Genomic DNA, 17,757 nt, shown 5'->3' on the forward strand with positions numbered 1-17,757 from the left:
TATTAATAGTATCATTAATATAATATTAACAGTAGTCACTCCCATTATCATGCTTTACGTAGTACACACATATCAGGGGGGAGGAAACGCTGCTGTATGTACGAGAAACAGGACTTGCTCCTGGTTGAGTACTGCACAATCTTGAAATAATCAACCAGTAGTCAACTCCGACTGTCGTACACTCTTTACGCATGACTCCTAACTGGAGTCAACTTCAGGAGTCACCACCTGCTTTTTTCAGGACTGCATTTCGCGGTGTAGTATGTATGATATGGGGAGGAGTGCCCCTTTCTGTCAAATGAGGTAATTTCTGGACGTTATTTCTGACTATTTAGCCGGGGACCCCTTTTGGCAGCACCCCCAGTGGCAAAATCCATAATGTAACTTCAAGGGGTGTTGGAACTGGCCCAAGCTGGTGAGAACAAATCCATGATTTTCAGTATCGGAAAAATTAGGCTAACCTGTTTTAGCTTTAACAGCAGCCACAGACATGGAATTGGACAATCTATTGTATACATTTTGTATTTTTTTTTTATTGAATGCAGGGGAGTCGGATGGAGGGAGAAATCATCCACTGATTAAATGGATGATCCATGAGAGATCGCGTGCAGTAAGTTGCCAACGAGCCACTTGATTTTCTACCCTGTTGCCATTGGAGACAGGCAGTGTCTATCATTTAATGCCACTAGTCTCTGGGCTTTCCCTATCCGTCTAACATCGGAAGCTCGCCGCCATCCTACTTTCCCAATTGGAGTTCCATGTTGCCAATTCTCTACCGCCTGCTGTCCACCGAAGCACCGAACGCCTCTTCAATTCTACTCTCGGCTTTGCTTGGCGACCGTCATATTGGCTGTCAGGATCAGGAACGACCACGGGCGAAGAGAGGTGTCGGCTAAAAGAAATAATGGGGTTTTCTGACCTTTAACAGCAATTTCAACAGTTACTTTTTTAAATTTATATTTTCATTAAGTGCTAGAAAAACCATTCGGAATGAAATTCAAAACCACCCCTATCCATTTTTGTGTTTCTTTCGACACCGTGGAGCGCAAGGGGGATAGCTATGTGCCTGACCTCTCTTGATAGCCATTTTTTGCAGACAAAGAGAGCTGTTCAGTAGGTAGTGGTTCCAAAAGACAAAAGGGTAAGTTGTGAATATTTAAACCAGCGATTAGTCATAGAATGCATTATTGAGCTAGTGTGTATCGATAGTTGACTGCTATGTATAAGTACGTCTGCGTAATTTCGAGTGAGATGTTTCAAGTTAGCTAGCCACTTAGCATGCTAGGCAGACCAACTCGATGATGCTAATTGCCGTTAGCTCGCTAACCCCCGCAGGGATCCGTCTAATTGCTGGAATGGAATGGAACGTTCCAGTTATGGAATGTTGTCAAATGAACAAAGCATCTCGTTCGTAAATCAAATTTCCATTATATTGGGAGCTCCTGATCAGCTTGGAAACTGATGAAAGACACATGTACATTCTTGAAACGATGTAATAAGATTTCATGGGACGCTTTCGTTTCAGGGACTAGTCAGAGTCCCACCACAGGTATCTACCGCTAGGTAGCTAGCTAGCTAGCTAGAGGGTGATCATTAACTAACGTTAGGGTAGCTATACTGGTTCATTCGCATACTATCCAACTAGCCACGCCAACCATATTGTTATGCTAAGTTGAAACGCCAACATCAGGTCTAATACATATTACTCTAGATAGGTCCTCATGATGTAATGCTAGCTAGCTAATGTTAGCTGGACAATGTCCAGACTGTACAGTGGTAGGTAGCTAGCTTGCTGCGTAAGTGCAGTCTGGCCGAGGATAGTTACGAGCTGAGGCCTGTTCTGCACCCGTTTAAATGGCCCTGGCTTACCATCTGTTTTTGCGTCAATGTAATTTAAATTATGCCACAAATAAGACTGAATGTCAAGCAATAATAATCTCAAACACGTATTGTTGATTGTCCTTTGTATGCATTCAACCATTTACAGTTGGGTGACCAATTTTGTGATTAGCTACTGGATAGCTACTGTGCATTCAATATGCCATATTCTAATAGTGGCTAACATTAAGTTTGACGTTTTTACTATGATTAGTGATTGTCATTCGTATTGTGCTTTGAACATTTAGGCCTAGGCTAGTTCATCATGAATTAGGCAAAGTCATGCAGTGTTCACCTGAAATACACTAATGGTAGTTAAGGCATTGCTAGGCAGTGGGACCAGCGGGCTCAGGTGGTAACTTGGCGTGACAGTGGGTGGGGTTGGTGGATGGCCCATCTTTGCCACTGTCAGCCCAGAAAGACCATGTGTGTATCCTCTACTGCTACCATTGAGTACATTGCCAGACATCTCTTTAGCTTGCCCCTGATTTCATCTGTGGGTGTCTTTTTCTTCTTCTTCAGAACAGCACGTTTAACAGCATGATTGGTAGTCCATCTTTTCCAGGACCAGCCAGTGAGACCTTCTCTCACCTGGTTGGTCATCACCCAGCATTGTCGCCAGTGATGGCATAAAGTTGAACACTTTATTATCTACCTTGCATTGGCCATGGTAGACACGCAGTTTGACTATAGAACAGGGTGACAAGCTCCAGTACAATAATTGTTGGCCATTGTCTACTGAGTTTTGTTTCCTTCTTGGTCCATTGAATAAAAATGTGTTTTCCAGTGAGAGATGTGCCTTTCCAGTCAATAAATGACATTCTGAGGTTGGTTATAGTCCTGTAGATATATTTTGGTCTCACAATTGCCAGTTTAGTGAAATTGTTATTTTTGTCTTTGGAATGGTGTGCATAATGTTGTACATGTTCCCCGATTATGAATACAGGCCAGGTAATACAGATAATGCAAGCTTCAGTTGAGAATGGTATCTCCCAGGGAAGGAAATTAAGGTATCATGTTTCCCAGTAGGGTTGAGTATCATCGGTACTCACAAAATGTAGAATAAAAATTGTTTGAATTATTGTGTAATATCCTGTATCATAATTTAGTCCAAATTATTCATGATAGTATAGTAGTCTCATTGTGTTGAGAGGTGACCTGTTTGAAATGTTGCTCAAGTCATTCAGCTAGTGAAAGTAATGTTAACAAACTAATGAAATTACTCACTTTCAGTGTGTCTATTGGGTAAGTTTCGTTAGCTAGCTAGTTGCTTTAGTTACAATGTGAAAGTAGGCCTAGTTAGAATTATGAACCAAACTCTGTGCACATTCTGTACCAAGCAACTGTATGGATCAAATGTAACTTTTTAAGCATATGATTATCAGTGATGTTGTTGAAAGCATAAGAGTTATTGTGTTCCTCAATTGATTTTCTGCGCATTTTGACATTAATAAACGGAAGTCGGTTTTGATGATTCAGTCCAACGCCACCTTGTTCAAAAATCCTGGGGAGAACCCTGCTCTATGTTGAGATAATCTACTGCTGAAATGCGCTGAATTAAATGAGTAACATGATAACCCTTTCGCTTTTAACAACGATGTCGTTGACATTCAAAGATAGTTACTAGTTATATCATTAAATATCCGTTTTCACTCTGACAGGTTAACATAGTGGCGCAGCCAAGTCAACAAGCACCACCACTCTTACATTCCTTGGGGAGAACCCTGGGCCTCTTAATTCAATTGTAGCATGTCTATGTATAGCCCACATTGTATGAATGAAGACAGCTACAGCTAAATGCATAGAGGGTTGACAATGTGATAAGGAAGGTGACGGAATGTTACAAATGGATTGATTATGATGCCCCATGGAGGCTGGTCAATTGAGGAATAGGACGATGGTTCTTCTTTGAATTTGGATAAAAGACAAATAAACACTTCTGTACTAAAACTGCTCAGTTCTGCTGCACAAAATGCACTTAAACAGCTCTCACACACACACACACAAAATCGGCTCAAAAACAAGTGGTTGAACATGGTAACTGCAGGTTGAGTGGAGCATGGAGGAAACAGAATGTTGAGTCTCCCCAGGCTGCTCTGTTAATCGCCATTCATTGTGTTTTTATTTTTACTTTTCATTGTAAAATGAGGAGCTTCTGAGGATGGTCCTCAGACCAGATTTGGCAACCTCAGCCAAATCATATAGGCTAGCTAGTTCACTCATTGTACGTGTAGTTCTTTATGATGCAAGATTCTGGAGAGAGAGAGATTTATACAAATATAACTTTTTACACATGTATTTAGTAAGGGGAGAGTAGAGAAAATTCGCTGAGTTTCTCTGAGATTCTCTGAGATTTTCATACAAATTATTATAATAACAAGGCATCTAACATCTATCTAGCTTGCTAGCTTCTTCGAATATTCCGAGGTGATGTCCAGTATCAGCGCTCTCCTGACATAATCTGAAGCCATGTCCCATGTGCCCTCTTATCCCCTGGGGCATTAATGTTTTGCTGCAGAATGCAATTCAGTGATGTCAGAGAGTGCGGTTTTCAAGAATTTGGAACAGCCGCATTAATGTCAGGCAGTATTATATATATTTGGCTTTAGAAGGTGTATGAAATAATTTGGAGGTGATTAGTTTTGATATTGATGGAATTTCCCTTTAAGCAGTGTTGATGCAATTTGGCACACTGTCTCCTTGGACGACATGGCAAAAAAAATGACCCCGTCTATATAGGTAAACCTCAAATGGCAATGCTGATCCTTTCTGGCATATATGATAGGCTATTGTATTCATCTTATATTATTAGACCATGTATGACTGGATTTTGATTGAGCCTAGTTGTACTGCCACCTTAGGACAATACCTCACTATGGATGCCTATACACCTCAAATAAAGCCTTTCTCGTATCTCTCGTTGTTTGGCCAGATAGATATGATGGGAAAGTATTCTTTGACTGTCAAACATACCCTCCATGGCTCCTTGCCATCCCCACACATCTTTCTAGAAGCGAGACACCACAAATATCTCATTTACTCTGGTCTGGGCAGAGGGAAGGCTTCCTCCCTTAATCTTGTCCGCTCTCCAACCCTCTTAGATCACCAGGATCCCCAGAGAATGGGCGTGTTAGGCTGTTAAAGAGCAGAAGTGGCCTAGTTCTATTTCAACGCAGTGTTTTAACGATGCTACACGGAGGATTAAAAAACGAAGGAATGTAATTTCTCTTTTACCTGATATGGTCTCTATACTGTATAACTTTCCCTCAATTTCCTCAAAGCTATGGTTGAGGAATTTCTGTCATGAAGAGCTGCAGTAGAAACGCCCATTTATCCTAATCCTTGCAGATGCTGTAGTCCTTCCTTTTTACAATTCCAGCGAGTACTTACAAAATTCAGGAGAGTGCTTGCCTCTGAGTTTGAAATTGTTTGAAGTGTAAATCTCTAGTAGGCTGTGATGAGTCTTTTGCTATTAATTTTAGTTTGTTGTAGTGTTTAGCCTATGTGGTGAAATGATGATGCTTGTGCCATGTCCCGTACTGAGGCTAGAATTGGAGATTGCTGCTTTGAATACACTAGGCACCTTGACCAACGCCAGCCTCACATCTTATGTGTCATGTTAGGTATCATCTTATGTGTCATGTTAGGTATCATCTTATGTGTCATGTCAGGTGCTGCGTTTGGACCACTCAAAAGTTCCTTGATGCCTAATAAGAGCTAACTGACCCCTTACGCACTGGCAACTCGTCATGTCTCCTAGGTTATGTCCTCTGTGATAGCCACAGTGCATAGCATAGGCATACCCTGGGTTGGAGAAGTAGATGAGGGCCCCTAGCTACCATTAGTCTTGGGCCTGCCTGGTAGGTTTGAAAGGTTAGTGGTTAGCCTATCTTATGACATGACTTTTAAGGGTATCTTTTGCACATTGATATCTTCCAGATTAACATTCTTCTTACATTGGTGGTTATTCAGCCACATTATTTATCCAATTTCAAAGTACCCTTCTGAAACATCCCTTGTTTGTTTTACGCCTCTGTCTGACGATACAGCATGTGAGATGATGCATACATGTGCTGTTGTTAATCTGATGTTTTTGAGGGACAACTACATTGGATTCAAAGTTAACAGCAATATTTAAGTATTCATCTGGGCTGGCCACTGGTAGAGTTTTACCAAATTGTAGTACTTTTTCTTACTTTTATCATTTCTGTGTAAAACTTCAACCAAACATTTTAGTATTCTTTGGTACAGTTCATAGACGTTTAGAAGCCAACCCTCCTATGCGTCTCGCCTTGTAAACTGAAGCGTTTCTTTGTTCGTTTTTGTGGACATGATTAGCAAGCATAAGGATAAAACATGCCAACCCACATGGAAAAACATGGCCTTTTAAGATGGTTCTGATATTGCTCCACATTACCCAGTCAGTCTGGAGGAAAAGACAGAGGAGACAGGGTGTGAACAAATGAAAAGGATAAACCTTTTATGTTCCCATGTTTTTCTCATGAGGTATGAGGCACATGGACAGGAGTACATTTTTCTATACCACCTTGCTCATGTGAATGGACTGTGTAGAGTCTTATGTGACTGAAGTAGAACTACACATGCCAACGTTCATAGAGCGTAATGTAGAAGTAGTAAGCCCAGAGTACAAATGGTCTCATGCATGTGTTCTACTGTGTGATATGTGCATTGAATGGTTATAATGGCAACTATAGGACAGGACCCCCCCAATTTCTTTGTGGAATAATTCCTGTTATTACTTGTTGCTGTTATTTCACAAACATTGGCCTAGGTGATTTTGAATTTGCCTTTTATGTCCAGTTGGATTTTATGAAATGTGTCAAAAAAGATGGGCTATTTAAAAAAAAAAAAAAAAAAAATCTTCTTATAATTCCATCAATTATTGGCATTGTCCTCCTATCATGCGTTTAGAGACATTTTAAGAAAGTTCTACAGGCAGTGATAATTCTTGTTCAAATGATTAGTGCAGTGATTTGGGGGTATATTTAAGGGCCTCTCTAGGTCTTAGGTCCCAGGAAGGGAGGGTTTGTGTAAAGTCAGTTCCTGTGAAGAAGGGAAATGGTACCACCCCTTGAGAGAATAGAGGGAACACCTCCAACCAAACACACAGTACACACTCTCATCCAGGACGAAAGTGAATGAGAGGGTGAGGTCACAATCCAGCGTGGCTATTTACAGCTGCAGTTTGAGGAGGAACATCTTGTTTTAACCCCCTCTCCTTTATAACAAAGCTAGACTAAACATGCAGCTATATATATCATTTAACAAAAGAAAACATTCAAATGAGTCGCTTATTTTATTGATTTTGCATTTACAGACTATCTACAGATTGATGATTTATGTCTCTGCACGTTGCTTACCACATTCCCATGGTGATGAAGCTGCACCGTCACCCCCAGCATTATAAGCAGACCAGTACCAAATATTTTCGGGTACTAAATCAGCAAGCTTTAAGCCCTCGAAAGGTACTGTACTGTACCCAAAACTAAATCAGAAATCATACATACCTAGCAATGTACGATTAAAAGAGGTCTATGTGGGAGAGAGGGGGCTGCCTGCTGTCGTGACAGGGAAAGTTCTTGGTCAGGTCCAGACTGGCTCTGTAATACAGTACATACCAGCAGATCAGCTGGGTTCATTTATAGCCATGGCCTTGTGTCCCTGCACGTCTGCCTGGCAACTCCTCACCCATTCTGCTGCTCCAGCTACCCGTCTCTCACACACACTCTCCTGCCCCCCTCACACACACACACACACACTCTCCTACCTCCCTCTCTCACACACACTCTCCTACCTCCCTCTCTCACACACACTCTCCTACCTCCCTCTCTCACACACACTCTCCTACCTCCCTCTCTCACACACACTCTCCTACCTCCCTCTCTCACACACACTATCCTACCTCCCTCTCTCACACACACTCTCCTACCTCTCTCACACACACACTCTCCTGCCCCCCCCCCTCTCTCACACACACACACACTCTCCTGCCCCCCCCCCCTCACACACACACACTCTCCTGCCCCCCCCTCACACACACACACACTCTCCTGCCCCCCTCACACACACACACTCTCCTGCCCCCCTCACACACACACACACTCTCCTGCCCCCCCCCCCCCACACACACACACTCTCCTGCCCCCCCTCTCTCTCACACACTCTCCTGCCCCCCTCACACACACACACACTCTCCTGCCCCCCCCCTCACACACACACACACTCTCCTGCCCCCCCCCCCTCACACACACACACACTCTCTCCTGCCCCCCTCACACACACACACACTCTCTTGCCACGATCCTCCCCTCAAAACCCACCCTACCTTTATCATTAGGTTAATTACCACTGATTTGTTGACTAGGGCGAGATGTCTATACATAACAAATGGGAATCCATAAGACCATTCCCCTCACAGCTGTAGGCTCTTGCCATTGACACCCAGCAAAATACCCCTAATTTATTCTCACCGTTCTCCTAAACCTGACACAAATGTTGCTTCATAATTATTCCTGCTATGTTGTTTTGGGTGTCGCTAAGAACATATTTGAACAAAATCATTGTACACCATTGGCAAATGGGTACAATAGACTGGTAGCATTACTAGTCAGCTAGAATCCGCTGGTTGATGTTGAAGTAACTTGTAAGTGTGATGCAGTTGGTGAATATCACACGTAAATATATCAAGCACGAAATTCATACGGGAATGAAAATCCTGTTACAATTCTGAAAAGTGTGTGTGGCTAATGCGTGACTTAAGGCTACTTTGACCAAGTTGCTATGGAAGTGTCCCAATGTTTTCCCCAATCTTGACTCAAATTCCGGGATTTTCTGACAAATTCCAGTCATTATTATTATTACATTGTGCATAACTAGAATGTGATTGATTTTTAGATTTCTTTTTCCAGTTCTTCAATAATGTAGCCCAATGTCAGGGATTTTGAGATATTTCTGTAGCTACGACTAGCCCTAAGCTGACATCTGCCTTATCTCTTTGACAGGTCTTGGCCTCCTATCGATGGAGAAAGTGGGAAAGATGTGGAGCAACCTGAGGAGCAGATGCCAAACCCTCTTCCACAGCGATGGTGTGGGACCCAGTGAGGGCACCAGGGAGCTGGATGGTGTCCACTGTGAGGTGGACCTTGGACAGGGAAGCAGCACAGACGAGGCCCAGGCCTTTCAGGTTTCAAGCCCATCGAGAGGCACTCTACCAACACCCCTGGTTACTGGAGGCCGACGTCACAATTGTGTGTCAGACATCCCCCAGATAGTGGAGATCACCCTGGACAAAGACAGTGAGGACATTCGGGGAGGATCTGGGGGGGTTCCCTTGGCCCGAAGAGACTCGTACTCACGGCATGCACCTTGGGGGGGTAAGAAAAAACATTCGTGTTCCACTAAGACCCAGAGCTCCTTGGAGACAGACAGGCGGTCTGGGCGGTCTCGTGGGGCGACTGGCAGGAGGGAGAGGCGTTATGGGGTCAGCTCCATCCAGGAGATGGGAGACTCCGGAGGGGGAGGGCGTAGCCTGAGCGCCCGCTCCCTGCGCCAGCGGCTGAGTGACACTGTGGGCCTTTGTCTCCCCCTGCCTCCCCGCCGCCGATCGCGCTCCTCCAAAACGCCCATCACCTCCAAACGCAAGATCCACTTGACGGAGTTGATGCTGGAGACATGCCCCTTCCCACCCGGCTCCGACCTAGCCCACAAGTGGCACCTGATCAAGCAGCACACGGCGCCCGTCAGCCCGCATTCCTCCACAGCCCTGCTAGATGCCTTCGACCCGGCCCACCCCTCCCCAGAGGATGAAGAGGAACGCCTGCGAGAGCGCCGCAGGCTCAGCATAGAAGAGGGTGTGGACCCCCCACCGAACGCCCAGATCCACACCCTGGAGGCCTCAGCGCAGGGCTCCTCTCTGTACAAACTGGGACCAAAAGTGGCCCCCGGCCTGGGAGAGACCTCCGGGGAGGGCCGAGGTGCCGCTGGGGCAGGCTGCTCCGGAGGAGTGGCGATGTTGGGGGCGTCAGCGCAGGTGCTCGGAGCAGCGTCCTCCTCTCAACTGGCTGACTGTGATTCGGAGGAGGACTCCACCACCCTCTGCCTGCAGGCCCGGAGGCCAAAGCAGCGCCACGCCTCTGGGGACGGCCACCTCAGCCGGGGCCAGCCAGGGCCCTGGAAGGTGCACACCCAGATCGACTACATCCACTGCCTGGTGCCGGACCTGCTGCAGATCACGGCGCTGCCCTGCTACTGGGGCGTGATGGACCGCTACGAGGCGGAGGCGCTGTTGGACGGCAGGCCCGAGGGCACCTTCCTGCTTCGCGACTCGGCGCAGGAGGACTATCTCTTCTCCGTCAGCTTTAGACGCTATAACCGCTCCCTCCACGCACGCATCGAGCAGTGGAACCACAACTTCAGCTTTGACGCCCACGACCCCTGTGTGTTCCACTCGTCCACCGTCACGGGCCTGCTGGAGCACTACAAGGACCCCAGCGCCTGCATGTTCTTTGAGCCTCTGCTCACGGCGCCGCTCCACCGGACCTTTCCCTTCGGTCTGCAGCACCTGGCACGTGCTGCCATCTGTCGCCGGACCACGTACGACGGCATCGGCGCCCTGCCTCTGCCCCCGGCCCTGCAGGACTTCCTCAAGGAGTATCACTACAAACAGAAAGTGCGCGTGCGCTGGCTGGAGAGGGAGCCGCCACTCAAAGTCAAATAGGGAGCAGGGTCCTGCAAGTAGGAGTCAAAACTAGCGGAACTCCCATTAGCCAATAGGGAGGAGGCCATACTGACATGACCCTCTGTCAGGCGGGTGGAGTTTAGGTGAAATGAGCTATACAAGATTCATTCTAATATCTTATTGTTTTAGTTATTACTTACATCACATGGAATACATATGTATGATTATATTCAGTATAATGCTGTCTGGCAAGCACATGTTTTAGTGTTGAACAGGTTTTCAAAAGGGAGAGTACAAGCCTCCATGCTTCGTCTCTCCTCTTTCTTTCATTCTTTGTGCTAAATGTCTGCCTGATCCCCACAGCATCACCCTGCCTGTAGACCTGCCTGCATGCCCCCCCTCGTCCCTTATCCCCAGTCTCCACTTAGGCCCACATGGTTAGTATTAGCTATGTTGTACAGTTCACTTGTGCTTTGTCATTTTGTTTTCCTATGCTTGGTCAAGACACCAGACGAGCGCCTACCTTGCTTGCTAAGGTTTGAGGTGTGTGGTTGATGGGTCTGCTGGAGGGGGGGATCCTTGCTGAGACTCAGTAGAACTCAACTGCACTGCAATCACACAGACCCTGTTTGGTGGACAGTACATGCAGACATAGACCCCAGCCGTCACTCTACACTGAGTGTGTTTGAAATAACCCACCTGGCGTGACTGAAGGTGCTGTGCAGGGGGAGAGTAGGTTGAAGTAGCCGGCTGCTCACAAGGGCAGTGTGAAACACAGTCATGTCTGAAGGTGTTGCTAACAGGAACTCTTACTTCAGCGAGGCACACACACGTTAACTGTGTATCGTATGGTGAGAGTGCAACTGTTATTTCTCTGAGCATCATCACTGTTTCCCACCACCGCTGGGATGGCATGGGAGTACGGTTCTGAAATGAATATTGTTCAAGATATTTGTCATTGTTGTTGTTGTTCTCACACCAGTCTTGTCAGTGGCTGAAACTGACAAAGGGCACTTTAACACTGCATGCAGTTTGGAACCATGCCACACACACACACACACACATACAGTTGACACTCGGTGTCTGAAAATCCTGGTAATGGTCTAACTGCCTGGTGGTTTCTTGATGGAGCCCTGTTATGGCTGTGGCTATGCTGTCTGTCATATCTCCTCGACTGCTGATCTTCCATGCTAGTCAGGATTAATGATTCATGACCGTCATCAGAGTCAACCAGTGAGCTCATGATATCTGAAGGAAAACACTGCTCTTCCTGTTGCATGGCGGTGTGTGTGTGTATGTGGAATTAGCACCCTCCACTGTCCCTAGTCCCTTGTGTCTCACTGAGCTACTCTACACATCGTCACTGCTAGCCACAGCCATAAAGAAGCATATTGCGAGAGCTTGCAGTAAGAGAAATACAACAAAGCTAAACCTATGTGCCTTTTATAGAGCCCTCCCGTTTGACTCAAGGAAAAATACATTGCTTTTCATTACATTGGTCCTTGATCTACGTTTTACTCTGACCCTGGTGCATGAAATGCTCCATCCGGCTCTTTGTATTCTGTAGCCCTTTAATAATGACACTGAGGATGGATGCTGAAGAGGGGGGTTGGTTGTGTGAGCTCTAAGCTAGCTCTCTCATGTTCATGGTGCACATTTTGATTAAAAGAAAAATAATCTGTCTGATTTTTGTAGTGGTGCTATTTGGTTAAGGGATTTGGCAAGGTCAGATAATCTTTGCTCACTTGCATCCATCTCTTTTCCCTACAAATGAACAGATGCTGGAGTGACAGTTTGAGCCAATTCTGGATGACTGTTTGTTCCAGCCCTCATTTAAAAATGTTCATTTGATCTTCACATTACTCGTCAATTGAACAAGATGAGGGGAGGGTTTAAGGGCAAAAAGTGCATGTGGGAGCGACGTTGAATTCCATCGGCCTATTCTGATGTGAATTTAGGCCTAAGTTCACACTTTGCATAGTCCCATTAGCTTAACTTCGCCACTCAGGTCATTTCAGTTTCATGTCAACACCTTGTTGATGTTAGTGAGTCTGCTGTTTTAAAAATGAATTGGCTTCTCAGGTGACTTTAGGTATGGCTTGGGAAATGGTGAGGATGGCACTGTAAGGTCCTTATGAGCTTAAGCCAGGAATGAGCAACGGGCGGGCAGGATCCGACCCCACTGGAGACCTTTTAGCTTCACAGTGTACACCTACAGCATAAACACACAGGCACACGTCTTTGAACTCTTAAGTAACACTTTTTTCAAAAGATATGAAAGGAGGAAGGTACAACTAACCTGTATATGAAAATACTATATGAGAGGTATGTTAATATAGCTCTAACTAATAGGTGTGATATCTGTTATGATTTTATCCTGGTTGGAAAGGTATACGTCAAATCCTGTCTGATTTGCAGAGAAGATGTTTTACTACCCTGCACCAAGGTGGGTTGGGTGTGCGTGCAGTCAGTCAGTCAAGGGTTGGCCATCTTCAGACCTATCGGAGAGAAAGATTCATGAATTAACATGTGAATTAACATGTGCAATGCATATTATTAGCTTATTCATGCCCGTCTCTAAGTGGCAGTGATTAAAAGCTCTTTTATTAAGTTTTGGGAAATAATTTAATTGATGGTTGCCAGGGTCGATTAATCCACCTCACATCATTTCAACATCAATTTTACTTGTTTTTTTAATTATGAACGCAGAGCTCTTGCATGACCAGCTCGCCAAGAGTGATTTGATAGTGACAGTGAGTGAATGAAAGCGCAGGGTCTGCTGCTGTTGGATAACATTAGACAAATCCCACCCACAATCTCACAAACAAGTGGCTTGCTTCAGTTGTGCCACAGAATGTGAAGGAAAAGTGGTGTTTTCTGATTAATCGATTACCTATTTTAAAATCACCCCTCCCAAAAAATGCCAGTGGTTGATTCATCGAAGCCATCCCTTACCTGTAAGCTGTGTTTAGTAGTAAAGCTTGCACTACATATCTCTTGGGCTCTTTCTAGTATCATACTTCAAATACCATGAAATATTTAAAAATTGTACAAGCATTTCAATAGTAGCTTCAGAACAATAACCTATTAATGCCAATTGTCTAAAAAGAGACTCCAGAATGGACAGACCGTGTTACCAAGTAGACAGAGAGACAGCCCCTCCCCCCCTTCCCACAATCTCTTCACAGAATTAGAATTTAGATCCCCTCTCAGCCAAGACCCTTGTTCTACCATACGTGTACAGTACTAATAAAAGATGAGCAAGGCTTGTTTTGTTTTTTGGAGGCGGGGCCGGCAGGGAAGATCTTCATTTTCATGAATCTGTTTTTAAAAATAAGGGTCGATGTTCTAATAGTTAGGCTAAATCAACAAAATGCTCTTTTTATCATATGCCCCCAGACAGATCCTAGTACAGCGAGTCAGAAACATTTCTCCTGTACTTTGGTTTCAGAAAGCTTGAATATTGCATGTGAAATGCCCAGGGTTGGAGGACTGTTTAAATTCACTTTTAAAAAGACATACAAGTCACTTCAATATGGGCACTTGTATGTCTTATGACCTACATCCACATTCATGTCTCTCACCCTGACGTCTTGTATGGGATGACTGTTGGAACGTACACACACGCACACGCACTTCCTCTGTGCCACCTGTCTGTAACGCTGCTGCCTACGGCGAGTAAACGACTCCTGGCACTGCCCCACCCCACCCGCGGGTGCTAATCATGGGCTAAATTTACCTCACTGGGATCTAAATTTACTGGGCGCTAAAAGGGCCACTGTGTGTTTCCTAATGGGTGCTGTGTGACTTGGTGAGGGAGGGTTTTTTTTCTCTCCCCCCCCCTCTCTCTCTCTTTTCTGACCACATCCTCAACATCACCCTGCTGATGCTGGGATATGTGGAGTGGGGTGGACTTAAGGCCTGTTGTTTGTGAAGTCTGCTTCTCCTCCACATGCTGCCCAGCCTAGGTTTGGGAGCTAGGCTAAAGTTAGCATTAGAGAGAGCGCCTCAGTCCCACAATATCCTATTGAGTGCTCCGGCTTCCTGCTGTGGGAACAGGGTGCAGACAGGAGGTATAGGAACTTGTTGAAGTAATGGCACTTTAAGTGTGTGTGTGTGTGCGTGCGCGCGCAAGTTTGTGATTATTTGTTTAGGGTGGGGATATGTGTGTTTGGCAGTGGTTGTGGTCCTGGAGGAATTTCACTTACTTTCAGGCATTATAACAAATGTTGGAGGTGTTGCAGATGTATTTACTGTTGAGCTGCAGGTGTGTGTGTGTGTGTGTGTGTGTGTGTATGTGTGTGTGCGTGGACAGAGCCACATAGAGGGGTCTGGTGGAGGGGATGTGGAGTTTGCTGTGAGGGATGCCTACTGGTGACCCCTATGAACAATGCCTCCTGTCCCCTATTCTCAGGCAGGCCCACCGTACGGCTAGTTACAGGATGCTCTTTACCCAGTTTTCCCCATGGGAAATATTTGTGACCATTGACGTAGTGCATGTTTGCCATATGACCTGTAGAATGAACCCCATTGTATGATTAAGGATGAATTTATAGTCTTGAAAAATACTTTTTTATCTGTGGTGCATAAACTGTCTGGAACACACACACACACACACATACTCACTCACTCACTCACTCACTCTTATTCAACCACACAAATCCATATTTAAACACACACCTGCCCAATACCAGGGATGTCTAAACAAGGATCATGTTTGCCAGCACCACCTCTCTGGGGCCCTGTAAAGGGAAACAAAAGAAAGGTGTTTACATGTGTATTCTACGTTCCAAAAAAGATACCGTGAAACAAACTATTTTTGAAATGTATCAGTGGTAGAAAAAATACACTTATAGCTGCACTATAAACCTCATTTGTGGAGAAAAACCACTGGGTGTTGATTGGCAGGTCATATCACCAGCCGTCCCTTTTGACCATAGTATGGCCCCCCGAGATCTACACTAGGTCTGGATGTCCCTAGTACTGATCAAGGTTTCAGCTCCAAGAGGAAATAAAACATTTTATTCTTATCTTTCCTATATTTTTGGGGAAAGCTGGGTAATGCTATATGCAACAGACAAAAAAAAAAGATGTATGACTAAAGAATTATAATTTTTCATTATTCTTCTCCCTAATATGCAATGGAGTGTACTGTAACAATGGTTGCAATCCTCTTGTCACTTTAATGCTGTATGTGCACATTGGTTGCTGTGTGGATGTGGGTGCCGTGGCAACAGGACTTGACAATGATGGGGACTAATGGTTGTCATTCTACAGCACTGTTGTGTTCCCAGACTGCCTTATTCGTTCTGACCAATCACAAGAACACTTCAAATCCAGGGCTGCAGCCACTGCCGCGGGCTAAAACCAAACTCTTGTCAGACGAATATTGCTGTTCCATTCTTTTATTTTCTCCCCTTTCTTTCTTTCTTTTTTTTTTTTTTTTTTTTTTACTGCTATCAGGAACGATTTGGAGTGTAAACGACGTAATCATGTTCACATTTCAGTGTCTTTGTTGTTCTGTGTATCTGCTTCACCATTCAAACAGTTTTCTTTCCAGTATAACCTGTTCATTTTGAGAGCCGTATGATGCGACACTTGTAGCTGTCACTCTTGGTGCTTGGCTTATGCTTCATTGTCTTAATATTCCAAATAAAAACTGTTAAGTGTAATCCACATTGGGCCGTGTTTGATTCAAGCCTTTGTCTCAGTGTACCGCATTCTACCTTATTTTCAACTTTAGTAAGTGATGTGACGTGACCTTAGAGGCAAGGAGGTTTGAGTCAGAAGGTTGGGCTTTAATGTGTGATGGACAGTCAGGAATCAGCAAGGATATTTGGTGCCCTCTCCCTCAACCTGGATCACAGCATGGATGCATTTCAATAGTTGGATCACTGCATGGGTGCATTTCAATAGTTGGATCACTGCATGGGTGCATTTCAATAGTTGGATCACTGCATGGGTGCATTTCAATAGTTGAAATCACTGCATGGGTGCATTTTAATAGTTGAGCTGATTTTCCCCTATCAGATGTGAAAAGAGCCGTGCAGACAAAGGAGAGAAGGACAATTTTTTACGACATGTTCATCCTCTCTGCATGGGTCCCCACTATATGGACATGCTGCAAATTGATGTGCGAGTAAATGAGCTATTTAGTGCTACGTATGGGTAATTTAGTTAACCATTCAGGGTTAGGTATAGGCCTACCCCCTCCCAGAACGACTTCTCTACCAGGGCCCAGGCTGGCTGGAGGCACAGGCATGGCCAAGCTGCCTGGAACCTGACAGTTTAGTATTTGTTCCTTTGAAATGAGGTATAAATAGCATGTAGGTTATCGGTTTCAAGTTAGCTACCCAAGGCTTATAAATAATTGAAACTCACCCAGAGAGACGGTGACGGGGTGAGCAAGCACACAAGACAGGAAGCATTATGTAGGCTTCCAGGTTGTGAGTCAAAACGAACAGGAACCTGTTGAATAGGCAGAATGTCCATAACCATGTCTGACCACAAACCTCTCGTATGATACCTAGACACACTAAAACTGTTCTACAATACAAACATCAAGATCACTTGACTTCAAAGCTTCAGCCATAGAATTACAATTATTATATTATCAAGTATTCTGGGACCCCAACCTCCACTGGGAGGAAGAGGAAGAGGAGATGAAGCTTCTGCCTGTGAGCTCTGGACCCAAGCCACAAAGGTCTCAAACTGCTGGGCTCAGTCAACAGACAAGTGCAGTGTTACCCTCCATAAACACTCACTTTTATCTGTCTCATGAGCACATAGTGCTGCCAACCATAATTGCTTATTGAAGCCCAATCAAAAGGAGAGTCATCTGAATGGCTGTCAGTCAGGACACTAGCAAGGCTTTTGTATATTGTACTGCACATCAACCAGACTACATCCTAGAATGTAATTGCAGACCACATGCACTCACCTCCAGAAATGCCATTTTGGAGTGCTGTACTTTGGTCCATGAAAGCTAGTATTTTACTTTAGTCACCTGAATTGTTCTCCGTGTCTGACTGTATTGCATGTACAGTATTGTAGGAGTACTGTATCTATTTTTGAACACATGATCCAATGATTTTTTTTTCAGCTGAGTGTTGAGGGTCTTGAACGACATTAAGAAACATTACGATCAACTTCGTTGAGAGATAGTGAGGCTGATTCTGAAA

The 17,757-nt window shown here is 44.8% G+C and overlaps 1 protein-coding gene across 1 annotated transcript; it reads left to right on the forward strand.

Moving 5' to 3' along the window:
- Positions 1–912: 912 nt before the first annotated feature.
- Positions 913–16,248, forward strand: LOC310823099 (suppressor of cytokine signaling 5-like). Its single transcript, XM_083695829.1, has 2 exons — positions 913–1,141; positions 8,901–16,248. Exon 2 carries the CDS (start codon positions 8,918–8,920, stop codon positions 10,613–10,615), a length of 1,698 nt encoding a protein of 565 aa, XP_083551955.1. The 5' UTR covers positions 913–1,141; positions 8,901–8,917; the 3' UTR covers positions 10,616–16,248.
- Positions 16,249–17,757: the final 1,509 nt, after the last annotated feature.

Source organism: Argentina silus (genome assembly GCF_951799395.1).
Source record: "Argentina silus genome assembly, chromosome: X".
In the NCBI taxonomy this organism is placed as follows: domain Eukaryota; kingdom Metazoa; phylum Chordata; class Actinopteri; order Argentiniformes; family Argentinidae; genus Argentina; species Argentina silus.

Excerpts from the sequence above, each read along its gene's own strand:
- LOC310823099 (XM_083695829.1), top strand. The coding sequence starts at position 8,918 with ATGGAGAAAGTGGGAAAGATGTGGAGCAACCTGAGGAGCAGATGCCAA.